This window comes from Mustela erminea, chromosome 3, assembly GCF_009829155.1.
Source record: "Mustela erminea isolate mMusErm1 chromosome 3, mMusErm1.Pri, whole genome shotgun sequence".
NCBI lineage: Eukaryota > Metazoa > Chordata > Mammalia > Carnivora > Mustelidae > Mustela > Mustela erminea.
Window position 1 is genome coordinate 82,051,674 of NC_045616.1, and position 18,563 is coordinate 82,070,236.

The 18,563-nt window shown below is 40.4% G+C and overlaps 1 protein-coding gene across 5 annotated transcripts in view; it reads left to right on the plus strand.

Annotated features, from left to right (window-relative positions):
* Window positions 1–18,563, plus strand: part of PRELID2 (PRELI domain containing 2) — a 64,612-nt gene that overhangs the window by 7,791 nt on the left and 38,258 nt on the right. For all 5 annotated transcript variants that reach the window (XM_032336300.1, XM_032336299.1, XM_032336301.1 and 2 more), the window contains 3 exons: window positions 5,056–5,113; window positions 7,265–7,338; window positions 8,860–9,020. In XM_032336300.1, coding sequence (XP_032192191.1) covers window positions 5,056–5,113; window positions 7,265–7,338; window positions 8,860–9,020 — 293 coding nt within the window. The remainder of the gene's footprint in view (window positions 1–5,055; window positions 5,114–7,264; window positions 7,339–8,859; window positions 9,021–18,563) is intronic.

Genomic DNA, 18,563 nt, shown 5'->3' on the forward strand with positions numbered 1-18,563 from the left:
CATGACCTGAGCTGAAGGCAGAGGCTTTAACCTACTGAGCCACAGAAGTGTTCCTGTCAGGACATTTTTTTTTTTTTTAAGATTTTATTTATTCATTTGACAGAGAGAGATCACAAGTAGGCAGAGAGGCAGGCAGAGAGAGAGAGAGGAGGAAGCAGGCTCCCCGCTGAGCAGAGAGCCCGATGCGGGACTCGATCCCAGGACCCTGAGATCATGACCTGAGCCGAAGGCAGCGGCTTAACCCACTGAGCCACCCAGGCGCCCCTGTCAGGACATTTTTGAATGAATAATGGTGATGTGACATCGTTGGCCTTTGTTTAGAACCATAACTTTTCTCAGCCAGACAGGCCCTGGGTATCCTGGCTTCACAGATGGCAGCATCACTGTCTGTATGTCTTGGCTCCTGTCCTTTGCTCTTTCTACTTCATTCTCCTGCTGATCTGAAAGGCCAAGAAACAACCATTCAAAAATTTATTGACTTAAATATGTTTTGTCCTTGATCATTGAAATTTTGATTAATCAATGATTCATTTGATCTTGGTATAAAATTAGCTTCACTTTCCTCTAAGATACACCGTTGCGTGTAGCTCATTAATTTGGTGCTGTTCTGGGGCGCCTGGGTGGCTCAGTGGGTTAAGCCTCTGCTCAGGTCATGATCTCAGGGTTCTGGGATCCAGTCCCGCATTGGGCTCTCTGCTCAGCGGGGAGGCTGCTTCCTCCCTCTCTCTCTCTGCCTGCCTTTGCCTACTTATGATCTCACACTCTGTCGAATAAATGAATAAAATCTTTTTTTTTTAAGATTTTATTTATTTATTTGATAGATGGAGATCACAAGTAGGCAGAGAGACAAGGCAGAGAGAGAGGAGGAGGCAGGCTCCCCACTGAGCAGAGAGCCCGATGCAGGGCTCGATCCCAGGGCTCTGGGATCACGACCTGAGCCAAAGGCAGAGGCTTTAACCCACTGAGCCACCCAGGTGCCCCAAATGAATAAAATCTTAAAAAAATAAATTGGCGCAGTTCATGGTGATTTCCTTGTTTAGCTCAAGGCCAGGTCTCTCTTCAGCAGCTCCACCCCATTTGCACATGCATTTCTGAAAGCAGCAAAGATTCTCGTGGTACTTATAAAACAGAAATGTTAATATACAGACTTATTTTAGGTCCTTTTGACCTTTGTACAACTAACCATATAGACCTATCAGCTTAGTTGCTTCCTTGTGCTTTCTTGAATGATGCCATTTGGAAGTTGGGAAACAATGGTTCCTTCTGAGGTCATTAGCTCTTTTTTGGGGGAGGTGTTATTATAAAAGGCAGGCATTAACTTCTGAGCTTTTTGGAAAGTTGGCATTTTAAAAACTTACTCAAGAACAGGCTTTATGAAAGCTTGTATATTTTCCCCTTGTAAATAAGAAAGGTGAATAACTGTATCTTCAGGAAGCTCCTCCCATAAATATGTTGTATCTTATTCCTGTAATTAGATGGACTCAATTTCTTGGCCTCTCACATTTCATAGTTCTTTGTTTGTCTTAATGTAGATTTTCTTTTTTATCCAGTGTTTTGCAGTTTAGGTCCTCTTAACCTTTCAGTGTGTCAAAGGAAATGAAAGCAAAGTATATGACATTGTAGAGAAGTCTGCATTTTACCCTTGTTAGACTGTGATATTTGCAGTAGATTTATATCTTGGGGAAAGATAAAGGATTTCTTTTATAGAGTCTATAAAGGAAATAAGATCATAAGGAAGTTCAAAATGAAGTGAATTATACCTTGGAAAATACTGGAGGTCCCCTAGGATATATGGCACACAGGGCGAATGTACGTGGCCCCACGTGGTAATTGTTATGCTGCTACATTTTGTGGCCCACTGAACCAGGTCCTGGGGTGGCAAGCAGTTTTGGCAGATAACCTGGTGTTTAGACCACTTTGCTTCCATGAGAGTTGCTGGTTAGGAGTGGGGATTGGGAAATCTCTGTGACTCTGCTTGCGTGCAGGCTTTACACCATTTCTGCTTTTAGTGCAAACTCCTTGTCTTAGTAATAGTTAGTGGGCTTACTCCTTTGGGGAAGTACTAAATGAGATAATGCCTAAGATGGCCTCTGATACCCAGTGCAGTAGATCAGCGGATGCTCACCAAGTCTTCGGTGGTCTTAGTTTGATCCACTCCATTGTCAATACCATGTTTAAAAAGGTATCCAGAGAAACCTTTCTACCGCCTCCTGTCTTCTCAAATTGGCATTCCTGGTGGTGACCCTTTCTGAGAGCCTTCCCTCTCTCAACCCCTTGTTATCTGACTTCAGAAGGTTCATGAATTAAATCATGAATATTCAAGTTACCACAAGATGGCGTTAGACCATTTCAAGTAATGCCAGGTAGGGGGAGCCTCAGCACAATAAATCTTTATTTTTAAAAAAGAATATATGCTTTTCACATCATGGTATTTAGCTGTTGTAAATAAACCTCTCATTTCTTTTCCCGTTCTCATGTGGAAACATGAGGCTGTGTCTGTTCAACTCCCTGAAGTAGTTGGGTTAGAAAATGACTGGAATCCTGCAGATGATTTTACTAAAGTGAATTGTTTAGGATCTCTTGTTGTTTACAAGCATTGTCTAATGGGTGACCCTTTGGTATCTTACAGTGACCCCTCCACAATTTCCCGTTTCCCCATTGTTCCTTAGTCTGATGGATTTTTCTCCTGGTATGTTTATTTTTTTGTTTGTTTTCCCCAACTAACATGGAAACTCTGTAAGAGGCTACAGTTTTGTTTGTTTCTTTACTACATCCTCAGTGCCTGGAACCGTGCCTGGTGTGGTAGGTACTCAAAACCTCCTAACTGAAGAAAGAATAGAGAATTTTCATTATTGTTTCAGTCAGTGCCCTTTGGCTTACTGAGAAATCTTAAAATTATGTAAAAGTATGAAGTTTCTGAATTTATATTCTTCAGGAATTTCACTGATAACTTAGTGATGTAATCCGAACTTTAAAGCTTTTATTACTGTCCTCCTCTGATGATTATATTTCACATCTCTTCTGTAATTTAGTTCAGTAATCTCCCTACAACCTAGAGTATATTTGTAATATTCAGTCAGGAAGTATTGATGAATACAAAATGAGCAAACTAGGACTTGTGAAGGAAATACTTTCAGACTTTTATTTTACCTTAGTATGAAAGTTTTTATTCATGCACACAAACACGCACGTAATTCAGGGGATCTGTGTAAGGCTTACATATTTTCCTTGCTTCAGGAGTGCTCTGTCAGGCCCCTTGCCGAGAAGCAGAGTAGCTAAACCTGACCCTCCCTAGTGGACGTTACTTGAAGGTTAAACTTTAAGAAAGCAGTCATCGTAGTTTTGAGCATTTATTCCTGGAGCAAAAAAATGAATGAATGAATGAATGAATGAGTGAATGAATACTTAAGAATCCACTTTGTGACAAGTTCTCAAGATGGCAGTTGCCAGGATGGAAGTGTGAATAACAGAGTTTATGGCATGGGGCACAATGTAGTGTCAAGGCTGCTGAGGACTGACCCTCTGGATTCTCTTCATTGATAGGTCCCCAAGCAAAGTGAGGTTTATTTTCCAAATTGACCCCTGTGGTCAGCGAAGTTCATCTTCCTGATTATTCATTCAGCAAAAATTTATTGAGTGCCTCTATCTGCCAGACACTGTGCTAGTGGTAGGGATAGAGGAGTGACTGAACTAGCTTCGTATTCCTTTTCTCACAGAACCTGTGTTCTCATTCAGTGTCTTTTGAGGCCACAGATTCCTTTAATATGTGTGAAAGTAGTTGACCCTTTTCTGTGAAGACCAGTTAGCCAACCCCTCTCTCTCTCTCGCACACTTGCTCACATGTGCGTGTATAGGTAGCTGCTGTGAGACGAGGAGACCCACACTGAGTTACATATACCACTTCCTGGGGTTCCGAAGACTTCCCCTGCCTGTCAGCCTCTTCACTGCTTTCATTCCCTCTCGGCACTTCGTGATGTCTTGGATGAGACTGCCTGCAATTTCCTTTTTAGGTTTGGTCACATCATGTAGCTGTGTGAGCTTCTAGAGAAAGGGCCCAAGGGGTGATCAGCAGGCTCGGATCAGGGACCACCTTGTTCTATGGCTTGGAGGAAGTCACTTCCACTCCTGAAGTCTTTTTCTTTGTATCGGAGCAATAGAAAGGATTGTATTTGAGTAATTCTGAGGAGAATTAAGGATAGGTTAGGTAGACACGCTTAGAAGGCAGTAGAGAATATCTGAGGGTAAATTAGTCTCGGAGCTCTTGAGCTGGGTGGTTTTGAGCAAACTACTTAGTTTATCTGGGCCTTATTTTTCACATGTGAGGGGGAAAAAGCAGTATATATCTCATGTTATTAATTTGAGAATTAAACTGAAATAATGTATGTAAACTGCCAGGACAAAAGTGGTAGCTTATTTTTTTCTTTTTTCAGCCTCGTTATATCCAAATTGTCTTTCAGGGGAATTAATAGGTAAACGATTTATTGAGCACCTGGAGTAGATGACTTCTATAATTGTTCTCCTGTGATGCCAGCCCAGCTGCCAGGCAGTGGCATACGATTCGAGGGAAAGATTCACTTTGTATGAGGCCCGGTTTAATTTCATGGCTCTCCCACTGACTAGCTGGGTGATCCTAGACTCTCTGATCTTCATTCAGTTTCCATCTCTGACAGATGAGACAATGATAACACGTGACCCGGTCACAGCAGAGAGGCTCTTTCGGGATTTAAACAAGATGGTGTAAGTAAGTAGAGTATGTGGCACACGGCATGGCACAGAGGACACCCTCCATTTCTGGTTCCATAATTAACCTAGTTAAGCTCACCCTCCCTTCTCTGCCCAGGGCTAGGTTGGATCTCAAGAACGTTTTTCTTGGGTTTATACCGGTTCAGTTGACCATAGCCACTTCCTTATCTAGTCCCAAGTAGTGAAGTGATGAGTCTTGACTGAAAACGGGCCTTCGAGGTTGTTTGAGAAATATGTACTGTTCCTGCAGAGAACTATGGTTGCTGGGAAAGAACTCATTTTGGTAATTCTTCTTTATGTGTTTTCATTTAGTATCCCAACCCCATGGATAAAAATGTCATCTCTGTGAAAACCGTGGAGGAAAAGAGAGGTAAGTTTTCTGAATGTACCTCACTTTGGTGGTGATCATTAAGTGATACTGATTTTTCTAAAGGTGTTTGTGTTTGTGTTTATAGCCTATTACTTTTGAAACAGGTGTATTTCTGTATTTGAAGTGTTAGAAAAGAGTACCCAGCACTTACAGCAGCAGAAGGCTTGCTTAATATGCTCTTATCACTCTCTCAGTTAATAACTGATGACAGTAGTAATAGCTAACATTTCTGAGCACTTCGTATGTGCCAAGCACTCTCACTCATATTAACTCATTTAATCTTCAGACTAATGTATGGTGTATGTGTTATTACTACTTCCATTTAATATATGAAAAAACCAAGGTATGGAGAGGTTAAACAAATTGCCCAAGATCGCATGGCTGTATCCCTATAATATATTCATGTCTCATTTTATAGGTGGCAAAACAGTTGTGATTAGTAGCATGTATGTAAAATTGACTATAAAGTGATTAGACTGTGGAATCAGACCTGTACTTGACAGCATGGTTCCATATTGACCAGAGCAAGGGTTTACGGAACTATGCTTGTCCTGCTTGATGTTGTGAATAAAGTTTTATTGGCATATAACCATGCCCACTTGTTTATATATTGTCTATGGCTTCTTCCTGGCAACAACAGCAGAGTTGAGCTGTTGTGATAAGACTATCTGGCTCACAAGACCTAAAAATGTACCATCCGGCCCTTTACAGGAGATGTTTACTCACCCTCGAATGAGACTGTAGGAGTTTCACTGCTTGCTGTCATTCATATCTCACTGGAAGCATTTTCACTGTCCTTACTTGGACTTGAGAACCGGGCCATGCAGGAAGTTTTAGTGATGCACAGAGTCAGTATATAAACCTTTGGAGACACCCAGACCCACTTCTGACTTGCTCTTGGACCTTCTGGGAGAACATATGATAAGCCACTGTTCATTACATGAGTCTGAAGTCTTCTCTGTGCTTGGTGAGCACGACACTGTCTTTTGCATTTGAGAGTCTTTTCTTCATGTCCATAATTCTAAGTTAAAAAATCTAATTCTAATTAAAAAATCCTTAAAAAAACCTTTTCTTCCCCATGTATCTGCAGTCAGTGTGGAAGGGATATGTTATTTGACATTAGAGAAATCTGATTTCAAGCCCTGATGACTACCTGCATAACCTTACTTGTTGAAGGCTCAGTTTCTTCATCTATTAAATGAGAAAATAATAATAATCCTGCTTTTAGTTTGTTGTGAAGATCAAATGAGAGAACAGTGTGCACATTGCAAAGTGATATAAGAACATTAATTATATTTCAACCATTGACGGGGGCGTCTTTGCCTGCAGGAGTGGCTAATCTGTTTTAAGTATGTGTGCCGCAAACCTTGGATGGGATGGCTAAAGGAATGCCAGCAGGCAAGGAGATGAGCCCGCTTCTTACCCTGGCAGTGGCTTCTGGGTAGTCTGGGTGTTTGCACCAGTGTTCAAGGCTACTCTAGCCAGAGCTTTGAGAAACCCTGTGGGAGCTTGGCTGAGTCACATTAATTTGCAGGGCAAAAGACAACACTCAAGCGTTATTTTTTTTCTCTGAACCGGTCTCCTTTTTTCTTAATTCACTTTTATTTTGTGTTTTTTACCTTATTGGTGCTATTCTGGAAACCAAGTTCCAAAGCAGAGTAGTACCAGTCACTGGGAAGCTGATTCCCTATGAGTAAAGAGTGTGGCTCATATAATTAATTACAGATTTAAATTTTGTAGCCAGAAGCCTGTTCTTGAAAACATGGTTGGTGTAGAAAGTGGCAGAATCAGATTCTCCATTCTTTGTTAAAACATTCTCTTTGTTGAAGTTGAACAAAAGGCTCATTGGTCCTTGTCATTGGAGGCTTGACATTGATAGTCCAGATTAGTGAATGGTTTGTGATTCTTTATCCTTGACTTCAGAATGTGCAGTGTGAATTAGCTGTCTTACCCTTATTCTTCGGTCACAGATGAGTGTATTTGGAATGATTTGGCCCAGAAAAGTCAGGAACACCATATTTTGAGTGAAACATTTTTCTTTGGGAATTCTACATATAGAAAATTGACATCGACATGTAAGGTTTTATTGACAAAGGACAAGAATACATTTCCTTAAAAATTTTTTTGAGTGTAAAAATTTTCTGTTTCTAGATGTGTCAACAGGGATCATCTATAGAAAGAGGATTGCAGTCTGTCAGAATGTGGTTCCAGAAATTTTAAGGAAGGTAAATTCATTTTAAAATTTAATCAGATTTGGGTGATTTTCACATAGTCCTGGAAAGAGACAGCATTTTCTGCTGTACAGGAGTGTGAGAACTTGTCCAGGTGTACCTTACAGCCCTCAAAGGGAGAAAGCACTCTCATATCCACCTCAGTTTTGGCAGATGCCACCAGAGATAGTTTTTTCCCCTGTCTGTTTCTGCTTCTCTTTGCTGGCGGGCTCTTAGTGGACACAGAGATGACCTATAATTATTGTAAAGATACCTTGCACATTTTGCATGAAGTGACCAGCTTTTCTCATCTGTCCATGGTTAAATATGAATTTTAGATAAGAATGATCAGAAACGGACAGATGGTAAATATTTAGTCTCATCTTTAGCAAGGAAGATAAAAGCTTCAGTTTCTGTTTCACTGTCAGAGAATAAGTTATTTCAGGGAGTATAATGTTCTCAGTGTTCTCTATAAGTCTTTGTGTGTGTGTTTCTATAATGGCGGTGATGATGAAATCTTCATGATAGCAAATTGTTTTCTCTCTTTGAAATTCTTAAGCACTCTGGTGATGGTTGGCAAAGGTAAGTGGGAATTTTTAATAACATTACTTAAATCATAGTGGGATTATTGACAAGAGTCCTTTTAGAATCATTAGGAAATAAGATGAGAGCATCTTGAAGTGCATTTCATACGAGGTCTCTGGTGGTTGTTTCAACCTGGAGGTGATTCTGTTTGTGATGGAGAAGCCGATTAGCTTGCAGATTACACTGCTGTGCTGTTTGCTGTTTGTAGAAAAAACGGTGGCTTCTGTCACTTCCTGGTCATGCATTAAGACTGTCACGTTCTTTGAAGGAAAGAAAGCTGATGTGACAAGGAAAAAGAACTTTATTTTATTTTCCACATGGGAAAATGTGTTGCACTGTATGCAGCAAATTATCATTGGCTTTTTCCACAGGGTGTATACCCTGCCTTTGCCCTATATACAGGCTTTGAATCTATTATTTAAAAAGACATTCAACTTTGTCTAGTATCTCAATTCTTAAATAATTTAAGGACACCTCTGACTTCTACAATGCTGCCTTTGTAGTTTCCCATGTCTCTTCTACCTTGGAAACCATACATTTCGAGGTATCGGACAGTTTAAAATGAAGAAGATATTTTATCTGATATTGTCCTGCTGCATGCGAGCCCATCAGTGGGTCCAATTAGAATCCATCAATTTAAGAAGGCCATAACCAGCCCTAGAGGAGACACGAAGGAGGTGGATAATTTGCTTAGTGTTTAGCAGTTAGGGGAATGAGGCCATGGACTGTACAGCCTGCATAAATCCTGGGCCATTTGCATGTCCTCACCAGCATTTAGTAAGGTCATGGTGTGTTGGATTATCAAGGACTCAGAGCCATTGGTGAGCCATCGTTTGCATATGAGCATCACTTGTCCTCTTAATTACCCAAGACTGAAAGCAACTCTGGACTTAGTCTTTAGGTGGCTTGCTCTTCCTCAGTTGAGAGAGCCTTCCACTCTCTGTTGGACAGGTGAGCATTTTAAAGGTACCTAGTATCCAATTGGAAGAGGAATCCTGGCTCAATCCTCAGGAGAGAAACATGGCTATTCGGAGTCACTGCCTTACGTGGACACAATATGCATCCATGAAGGAAGAGTCTGTCTTCCGGGAAAGTATGGAAAATCCAAATTGGTAAGATCAGCTGTGTGTGTGTGTGTGTGTGTGTGTGTGTGTGTGTGTGTAGGTTGGATGCAGGGATGCACGAATAACTGCATATATTAAAAAGCTATGATTCCATACTTAACCTCTGTTTACAACTCACATAAGGTACGTATTATTAATCTTTTTATCTTAGAGAGAAAGAGAGATCATGCATGCATGTGGGCAAGTGGGGGGAGGGGCAAAAGGAAAAGGAGGGAAAGAATCTCAAGCAGGCCCTAGTCCAGCATGTGGGCTCAATCTCATGATGCTGAGCTGAAATCAAGAGCTGGACGCTTAACTGACTGAGCCACCCTGGTGCCCCACATTATTAATTTTTAATCTGGAAAGTAATTAATGAATAGATTGCCCTTTGGGGGAAAAAATAACAGAGTTCAACTCTGTTCTGATTACCCTGTCCAGTCTTGGTGCCCTTTTGCTCTCTTGAGAGGCAGTGAGTTTTTAGCAGTGTGCTGAGGATTCTTCCAGACTTTCAAGAGATACCGTTAGGTACTTACATGTGTATTCACAGTCTGTATCGCTCTGTTTTGTGTCTTTTTACATATATGCTTTCATTCTGTGTCAGTCATTGGGTACTTATATTTTTTTGCTTAATAGAACTTGATCCATTTAACATAGAAAACCTAGCTTATTCCTTTATACTGTTCGTGGTATTCAACCCTATGATTATACTGCATCTGGTTAGCTTTTTTTTTTTTTTTTTAAGATTTTATTTATTTGAGAGAGAGAAAGCACATACCCACACTAGTGCAGAAACTGGGGAAGAGACAGGGAGAAGCTGACTCCCCGCTGTGCAGGGAGCCTGATGCAAGACTCGATCCCAGGACCCCAGGATCGTGACCTGAGCAGAAGGCAGACACTTAACCAACTGAGCCATCCAGGCGACCCTCTTCCGCTTATTTTTGGTAGAGATTCAGACGGTTTCCAGTTTATCTTTATTACGAACAGAAGTATAGTGTTTGTGAAGCATAGGATCCTTACATAGGCAATACGTGAATGTTTCTTTAAAGGAGAAGTTTTAATTGTTAGGTTTATTGAGTATATTATTTACAGACAGCAAAATTTATTCTTAATGTATAGTTTTATGAGTTTTGACATCGTTGTATAAACACTGCCACTGTCAAGCTATAGAACATTTATGGAAGACTTTGAAAAGCTATATGCCAACACTATTCAATGAAGAAAGAATATTCTTTTTAACAAACGGTGCTGTCACAACTGGATATCTACAAACAGAAGAATAAAGTTAGAGCCCTACCTCATTCCAAATACAAAATTAATTGAAGATGGATCAAAGACCTAATGAGAGTTAAGACCTATAAAACTTGAAGGAGAAAACAGCTGAAGATTTGTGAAGTTGGATTAGGTAGTGATTTCTTAGATATGATACCAAAAGCCCAAGCAACAAAAGACAAAATAGGTGAAATTGTTTTCATCAAAATTGAAAACTTATGCTTCAGGGGTACTGTCAAGAAGGTCAGAGGACAATGCAGAGAATGAGAATGCTTGTAAACCATATATCTGATTATATATGTATATCTCCATAATTTATGAGAGTGTACACTTATTTTGATGAGCCCTGAATAGTGTATAGACTTATTGAATTGTATTGTACACTGAAACTAATATAACACTGCATGTTAATTATACTTGATATTTTAAAAAAATTTAAAACATGAGCAAAAGATTTGAGTAGATATTTCTCCAAACAAGATGGGTAGATGGCCAGTAAGTACGTGAAAAGATGCTTAGCATCATTCTACATCCAGAAGTGCAAATCAAAATCACGATGAGATACCACTTCAAACCTGCCTGGGATGAGAGCAGTCAAAAAGGTACATAGTAGCAAGTGTAGGGAATGGTGGGGAGCCATTGGAAGGCTCTCACACCACTGATGGCAGTGTAAATGGTGCAGCTGCTGTGCAGATCAGGTTTTCAGGGCCTCAGAAAGTTAAGCATAGAGTTACCCTGGAGCCAGCTTTTTCTACTCTGTTGAAAACATACGTGTTTTGTGAAAATACAGAAACTTGTACGGGAATATTTATAAAAACATTGTTCCTGATAGGCAGAGTGTGAAAATGTCTGTCTACTGATGAATATGTCACCAAATGAGGTATACTTATCAATGGAATATTATTCAGTCATAAGAATGAAGGACAGGTTTTATAATGTGGGGGGGGGCTTGATAACAGTATGGAAGAAGCCAGTTACAAAAGGCCACATAGCTTATGAGTCAACTTACTTGAAATGTGCAGAATTGCTATGTCCATAGCGATGGGAAATAGATTAGTGGTTGCCATAGTGGGCAGCGACTGCTAATGGGCGTGGAGTTTCTTTTTGGGGTGATGAAAATGTTCTGGAACTCCCATTGATGGTTGCCCAACTCTTAAGTATAGCAGAACTATTGAGTTGTATGCCTTAAAAGAGTTCGTTTCTGTAAGCCAGCAGTTCCTATTTACATACTTTAAAAAAATTTTGCCAAAATAATGGGTGAGAAATGATAATTCCTTTTGAGATAGGCTTAAAAACAAAGGCAAAATATAAGGAGCATCAAGTATTAATAGTGATTACTGCTGTGAGTGCAGATTTTAGAAATCCTGTACTGTTTTTCGTTTTTCTGTATGATTTGAATCTTTTATTAACCTGTCATTTTCATGGAGATAGTAAGACTCTCAAGCTCAAATAACTAAAACCCCCCAATTTAAAATTCATTCTGGAGACCCATCACTTGTATGGATTGTTACTGCTCCCCATGATTTCGGTCCTGCGGTGCTAATTCTCATATGCTCCAGGCGCACCCGGAGGAGTGTGAAGGCCTCGGCTTACTAGCCTCTGAGCGGGTGTGCCTGGAACCACCTACTAGGTGTGTTTCCTCAGCTTCTCCCTTGACAGGAGCTTCACACGGAACATGGATGTTTGGGATTAAGTATAAAAGCTGTGGCCGGAGTATAGGGGAGTCTTTGTGTGTTTGTTTTGTACATGGAAGTAGTAAAAGGACAGAATTGTCTGAATTTTATACAGAAAACACAAAAGTCTTGAATCCACCTTGTTTTAGCCTTGGTTTTCTCAGAGATCTGGGCTATTGGCTAGTCTGCACTGGACCTTTACCAGTGAAATGTAAAGTGATAATTGGCCCTGACGATCCAAGGAAAATATCCTTCAGTACCTTTTCCCTCTGTGTCTTTTTTAAAAGTTACTTTTCCAATATCTTGATTCTGGAAAATATGATACATGTGTCTTATAAAAATATACTAATCAGGGTCACCTGGATGGCTCAGTCGTTAAGTGCCTTCCTTCCGCGCAGGTCATGATCCCAGGGTCCTGGGATCAAGCCCCGCATAGGACTCCCTGCTCGGTGGGAAGCCTGCTTCTGTTCCCTCTCTTGCTGTCTCTCTCTGACAAATAAATAAATAAAATCTTAAAAAAAAAAAATAAAGCAAGCCAGTGGGCTTATTTGGTTAAAAAAAAAAAGAAATATATAAATATGTATACATACATATGTATACATATATGTTTCATATATGTATATATGAAACAGTTCTAGGGGGAGAAACCAGTTTTCATTACCTAGAAATAGTGTTTATTTACATAATTTTCTTAGTTCATTCCTAATTGGCATTTAGAATATTTTTTTGCATGTTTTTGCTATTACAGATAATGCTGTGATGAAATCCCTATTATGTCTCTCTGTAGTTATTCAATAATCTTTTAAGGTACATGGAGCAAAGTTGGATTTCTGGGTCAAAGGTTATATTTTGATACATATTATCAGATTGTTTTATAAAAAGGTTTGACCAATTACACTTTTTTTCCCCTTTGATTTGTTACATTCTTGTCCTCTTCCAAACACTCTTTTTAGATTTTTGATATATCAGGCCAATATTTTATTGACACCTACCATATCTGGGTCAAAACCAGATCCTTCTCCAGCAGTGTTTTTTTTTTTAATTTTTATTTTTTATTTATTTTTTATTTTTTTATTTTTTAAAGATTTTTATTTATTTGTTAGAGAGAGAGAGAGAGAGACAGAGCGCAAGCACAAGCAGACAGAGTGGCAGGCTAGAGGCAGAGGGAGAAGCAGGCTCCCTGCCGAGCAAGGAGCCCGATGTGGGACTCGATCCCAGGACGCTGGGATCATGACCTGAGCCGAAGGCAGCTGTTTAACCAACTGAGCCACCCAGGCGTCCCTCTCCAGCAGTGTTTTAAAGCTGAGGTTAAATAACTTATGCATAGTGAGAGGAAGTTGCCAAGCCAAGGCGTGAGTCCAGGTATCATGGATGCCACCTTGAGCAAAGTGGTGAGCTAGAAATATGGACATGGGTAAAGGGTAGAGTGATGTCAAACTGTAGAGCGCCTTGGATCCCAGGTTATGGAGGAAGGGCCTTGTTCTTTCAGCAGTCAGCAGCGGCATGAAGGTTTCTGAGCAGGGAATAATGTGATGAAAGCTGTGGTCCAGACTCTAGGAAACTTGTTGTCTTAGCTCTTGACATGGATTTAAGGAAGGCATTTTAGACATTCTAAATGAATGGGTAATCATGGGGGGACATCGAGCAAAGGACATTATTTCTTCCCCCTCCTTTGCCAGGGAATGTGACAATGATGGCTGGCCACTATATCCAGAGGATGAAATATGGACAACCCCCGCCTCCACCTTAAGAGAAGAATCTGTCAAAGCTGTTGAGTCTAAAATTAGACCCTCAAGCTGTGTGTTGGTTAGCAGGTGTGGGTATGTGATGGGAAACCAGATGTCATTGTGTCCCTATATGTGGCCTGTTGGCTCAACTCAGAGATGGGCTCCAAAAGGGTTCCTTAGAATCTGACTAAGCCTTGATCTGTGTTTTTTTAACACAGATCCAGCTTTGGCTTCCTGCTGGTGTATTTGCACTTGGGGCACCTTCTTGGGCAAGAGTTACGTTATAATTTCACGTTCCCTCAAGCACACCAGCTCTGGGGCTGTAAACTCCTTGAATGGACAGTCATGGTTTCTGCTTTCTGAAATCTTACATCCCAAGGTGAATTTATTAATTTCTTACTATTTTGTTCTATTTTTCCCAGAACTCAGGGATCACGACCTGAGCCAAAGGCAGATGCTTAACCAACTAAGCCTCCCAACTAAGCCATCCTCCCTTTTTTTGTTTGTTTTAAAGATTTTATTTGAGAAAGAGTGAGTGAGAAAGAGAGCATGAGCAGGAGGGTGGATCAGAGGGTGAGGGAGAAGCAGAGTCCCCGCTGAGCAAGGAGCCCAATGTGTGACTTGAGCCTATGACCCTGATATCATGACCTGAGCCAGAGGCAGATGCTTAACTGACTGAGCCCCCCAGGCACTCCTGGCTCTTTTCCTAAAAACAGATTTTTAAAAAACTGTGCTCTGTGGGCATGTAATTGATACAAATTTGATTTGGCTTTAATGATGGATATTTACTTTATCCAGGCAATTCGAAAAAGATAGTCATCTTGTATTTTCTTGGGCTTTGCTCTTTCACCATAACTCTATGGATTTTGTGGTCAGCAGTAATTTTTCTGTTATCTTGAGGCAAGGTTGTAGTTATCACCATCAGTGGAGACTTCGCTTTATTCATGATGTTGCCGAGCTGGATTGCTTTTGCTTTAGGTTAACAAGGCCATGATCCCATGCTCATTGCTGAGTATCTTAGTGGCAGGTGTCTTTACCCACCATGTGGGACAGCTTTTGTTTATTCATTGATGCCTGTAAACCTTATTTCTGAGATTTAAAAGGTGTAGCCTCATAGAGTATGTGGGTTAATAACATTGAATGTATTGACCTAACATTTATGAAATATCAAAGGAATTTCTCTGGAATGTAGTAAAAGAAACAAGCCAGAATCAAACTTGACACTGGGATTAAATTAATGGGATGAGCAGCTGTTTTCAGTTCAGTAAATTTTCATTATAATTGAAGTTACACTTATGAATATTCTTCGTTCTCATAAGATGTACAACATTTTTTATTTTTTATTTTTCAATTTCTGGACTAAAACATCCCATGCCTTGAGCCTTCATCTGGTGAATCACAAAATACAATAATTTGCATATTTCAAGAGGCTCATGGTTGGGCAGTGTGTGTGTGTGTGTGTGTGTGTGTGTGTGTGTGTGTGTCCATTTTTTCCTTGCTTTGAAGTCTTTTTTTTTTTTTTCCTCTCTCATAGCAAATTTGACAATTTGGTGACTTCCTTGTGTTGGGCACCAGCCTTTTTTGACCTTCAAACTTGCTATCACTGGAATATTAAAATATTGTGGCTTTGTTAACTTTACTTAGGAATTATTTCTAAGCCCCATTCCTGACAATAAAGGGCTTGAGGATGTAGTTATCAAATAACCCAGATAAGTACCACCGTATTCATCCCAAGACATAATACCCCATGCTTATATTCACCTTAATTTTCAGGGTACCAGGGGGTGATCAGACAATTAGAATGTATTGCCAGTTACAGAAAACTGATTAACAAGGCCTTTTCTGTGTAAATAAGATATCTGGGCAGGAGTCTTATTTTTGGTACAGAAGACTGCCTTCTAAAAGATAACCATTTGCTTTTTATGTTTGTGTTCCTATAATCCGAGTTTTCTCTGGTTTCCAGTCCTGCTGTATCTTAAGTACACAGCACAGTGCTCAGACGCTTGCAGAGGGGGCTCTGTGCTGTTCGTGGACAGAATGGCAGATTGTGCTGCTTATGTGCTGAAATGGGGACGAGGAAACTGAGAAGCAGTGGAATCGGCAAGAGGGTCAAGTGCAAACTGGGCAAATCCAAGATGAATTGGTAGGAAATTCAACATGGAGGAAGGAGATCTTGAAATCACCAGTAACACGGAGACCTTGCTCCTTTTTGCTGCTGGGTCACTTATATCGGTTTAACTTTGGGAAAGGCAGAAAGCTGGCCTGAACACCCTCATAAAGTAATATGAAGATTTACTGAGATAACAACAAAGGAGAATGCTCTCTACCTGGAGAGTATAAGGCGCTACACACATAAAAGTTGTTGTTGGAACTAATGGTGAATAAATTTTCAGTTTAGTGGCGTAAGCTCATTGATTGAAAATAGTGGTGATAATTAACAAGGGTTTAGTTAGGGGAGCATTCTGTGCCATTTAAAAGTAAGAGCTTTTGAAATATCTTAGTCGACGCCTGTTGACTTTTTGTGTTTATCTTCTTTGCCCTTTGGGTTGTGTATTAGTGCAGGATTCAGGGGGAAGGTGAAATGGAGATTTGTTGTATTGGCTCTAGTTTTGTAGGCCTGGGCTGGTGCTCGGGATTCGGTGTTTTAGAAGTTCTTGAGGCGAGTCTGTTGAGCAAATAGATTTGGGAGCCCCTGATATCTGGTCTGTATCTTGTGGTCCCAGTGGAAACACACTGCTAGCTCCTCTTTGAAATCCCATTTTTCACAAAGTTCCTGTTAATCTCCAATAGCATGACCAGTTGATAACCTGGCTTGTCAGGCAAACAGTAAACACTTTTTGGCAGAAGCACCTTCCTGGAAAGTTTAACAGAATTCAGTTGAGGGACCTCTTAAATTTATGTCAGAAAGGAATTTCCTGTGGAAGTAACAGAAGAAGAAGGGAGACTTAATGAGTCTGACTACTGTCGAAATTGTGTTGCAGTCTCGGCTCTTATGGATTAGAGATGCTGCTTGTTTTCTTTTTCTCTTTTGGTTAGTTTCTTAAATCAGTAGTAAGTAAATATGTTGAGTATTAAAAGTTATAATACTTTATCACCATGCATTGATACCATGCAGAACAACCTACAGGTCTTAGGACAACAGAGCAGGAATCTGATGCCCATCTGCTCATTTAAGGATCTGTTTTCTCCATCAGGTTGAGAATCGACATCTGGGAGCTTGGTTGTTGTCTTTCCAATCAAGGATAATATAGGAAATAAAGAAAGAGACAGAAAGTAAAAAAGCCACGTGGACTTCAGCTTCCTGGTCTGCATTTAAAGCTTCATTTTGAGACATCTCATGTGGAGTTGGAGGCAGCTCCCTTTCTATGTGTCTGACCTCAGGAAGGTTGCAGTGCTGAGAGGAATTGAGGTGGTGGTTTCTAGCTTGTTCTTTAATCTCCCCTCTGCTTAGGGATGACTCAGCAGCCTTCTGTCTGACGACAGGAAAACCTAACCCTCACATAGTTCTAGTTTGGATGAATCTTATTCCAAATATCCTTTGTTATCATGTGTTCTGATAATCTTTCCTCTTTTTTTTTTTTCCTACAAGTATTGCCTATTCACCCTAGGATGGTTAAAGTATACAGATAAGAAAAACAGTATGTTCATCCCCTCTTTGGGTATGTGCTCATTCTAGTCCGTGGCCCCAAAGGGAACCTGTATTCTGACTGCCATCTTTATAGATTAATTCTTGTGGAACAGAATCAGGGTCTGTACTCTGCTGTGTCCATTTTCTTTTGTTGAATATTGTGTCTGGGAGCCTCCTCTGGTGTATCTGTACTCGTTCCAGTGCTGTGTAGCGTACCATCCTAGGGCATGCTGCACTTGCTACAGTTTATTTACTCATTCGGCAGAAAAATCATTTTTACAAACATGGAATCATACTGTACATGGTGTTCTGACTTTTACATTAATTTAACATTACATTCGGGACTGCCTTTCCTTATTAAATATGTCATTTTAAAATGATTTTCCTTGGCTGTTTAGATGTATTTGTTGGATAAAATTATTCTGGTGTGTTTTATTAAATGCCCGTATTGGGCATTTGCATTATTTCTCATTATTTGCTCTTCTACATAATGGTGTGATGAATTTCTTTATAGGCTGCTCTAAGCCCTCAACTAAGATTATTTGCTGAGGACACATTTTTAGAAGTAGATATATGAGTCTAAGGGTTTGCATGTGTTTGAGGCTTGTATAAGGTTAGGTATTGCTAAACTGAAGCACACATTTCTACACATCTCAGAAAACTCCCGAAGGGGAAGGCACTTGGCAGTGTTGTATAGACCTGCATTGCAAATGGGAGGGGGAATAGCTACCTAATTTACAGGGCCCAGTGCAAAATGGAAATACAAAGTCCCAGGACGTGTGGGTAGCTCAGTCAGTTGAGCATCTGCCTTTGGCTCAGGTCAGGTCAGGGCCCTGGGATTGAGTACCACATTGGGCTCCTTGGTCAGTGGGGAGCCTGCTTCTCCCTCTGCTTGCTGTTCTCTTGCTCCCTCGCTCTCTGTGACAAATGGATGGGTAGAATCTTCAAAAACAAAAACAAAACAGGAAACAAAGTCCCTTGTTCATAGTGGTTGAGAATTTCAGGAATAGGGACATAGATCATTTAACCAAGTGTGTAGCAAACCATGCAGCAGCACAGGTGGCATGTCCTTGAAGCCAGCACCAAATGGGATGTGCGCTCCGGGAGGCCTGATATGTCAAGGCAAGACTCCGAATGGACCAGCTCACAGACTGTTGTAGATTTTGAAACTTTGCCCACCACTCAGATGTCAATAAAGCTTGCCCTAAATAGACATTTTTTCTTAGGTAGTAAAGTTGCTGGAAGGGATATGGGA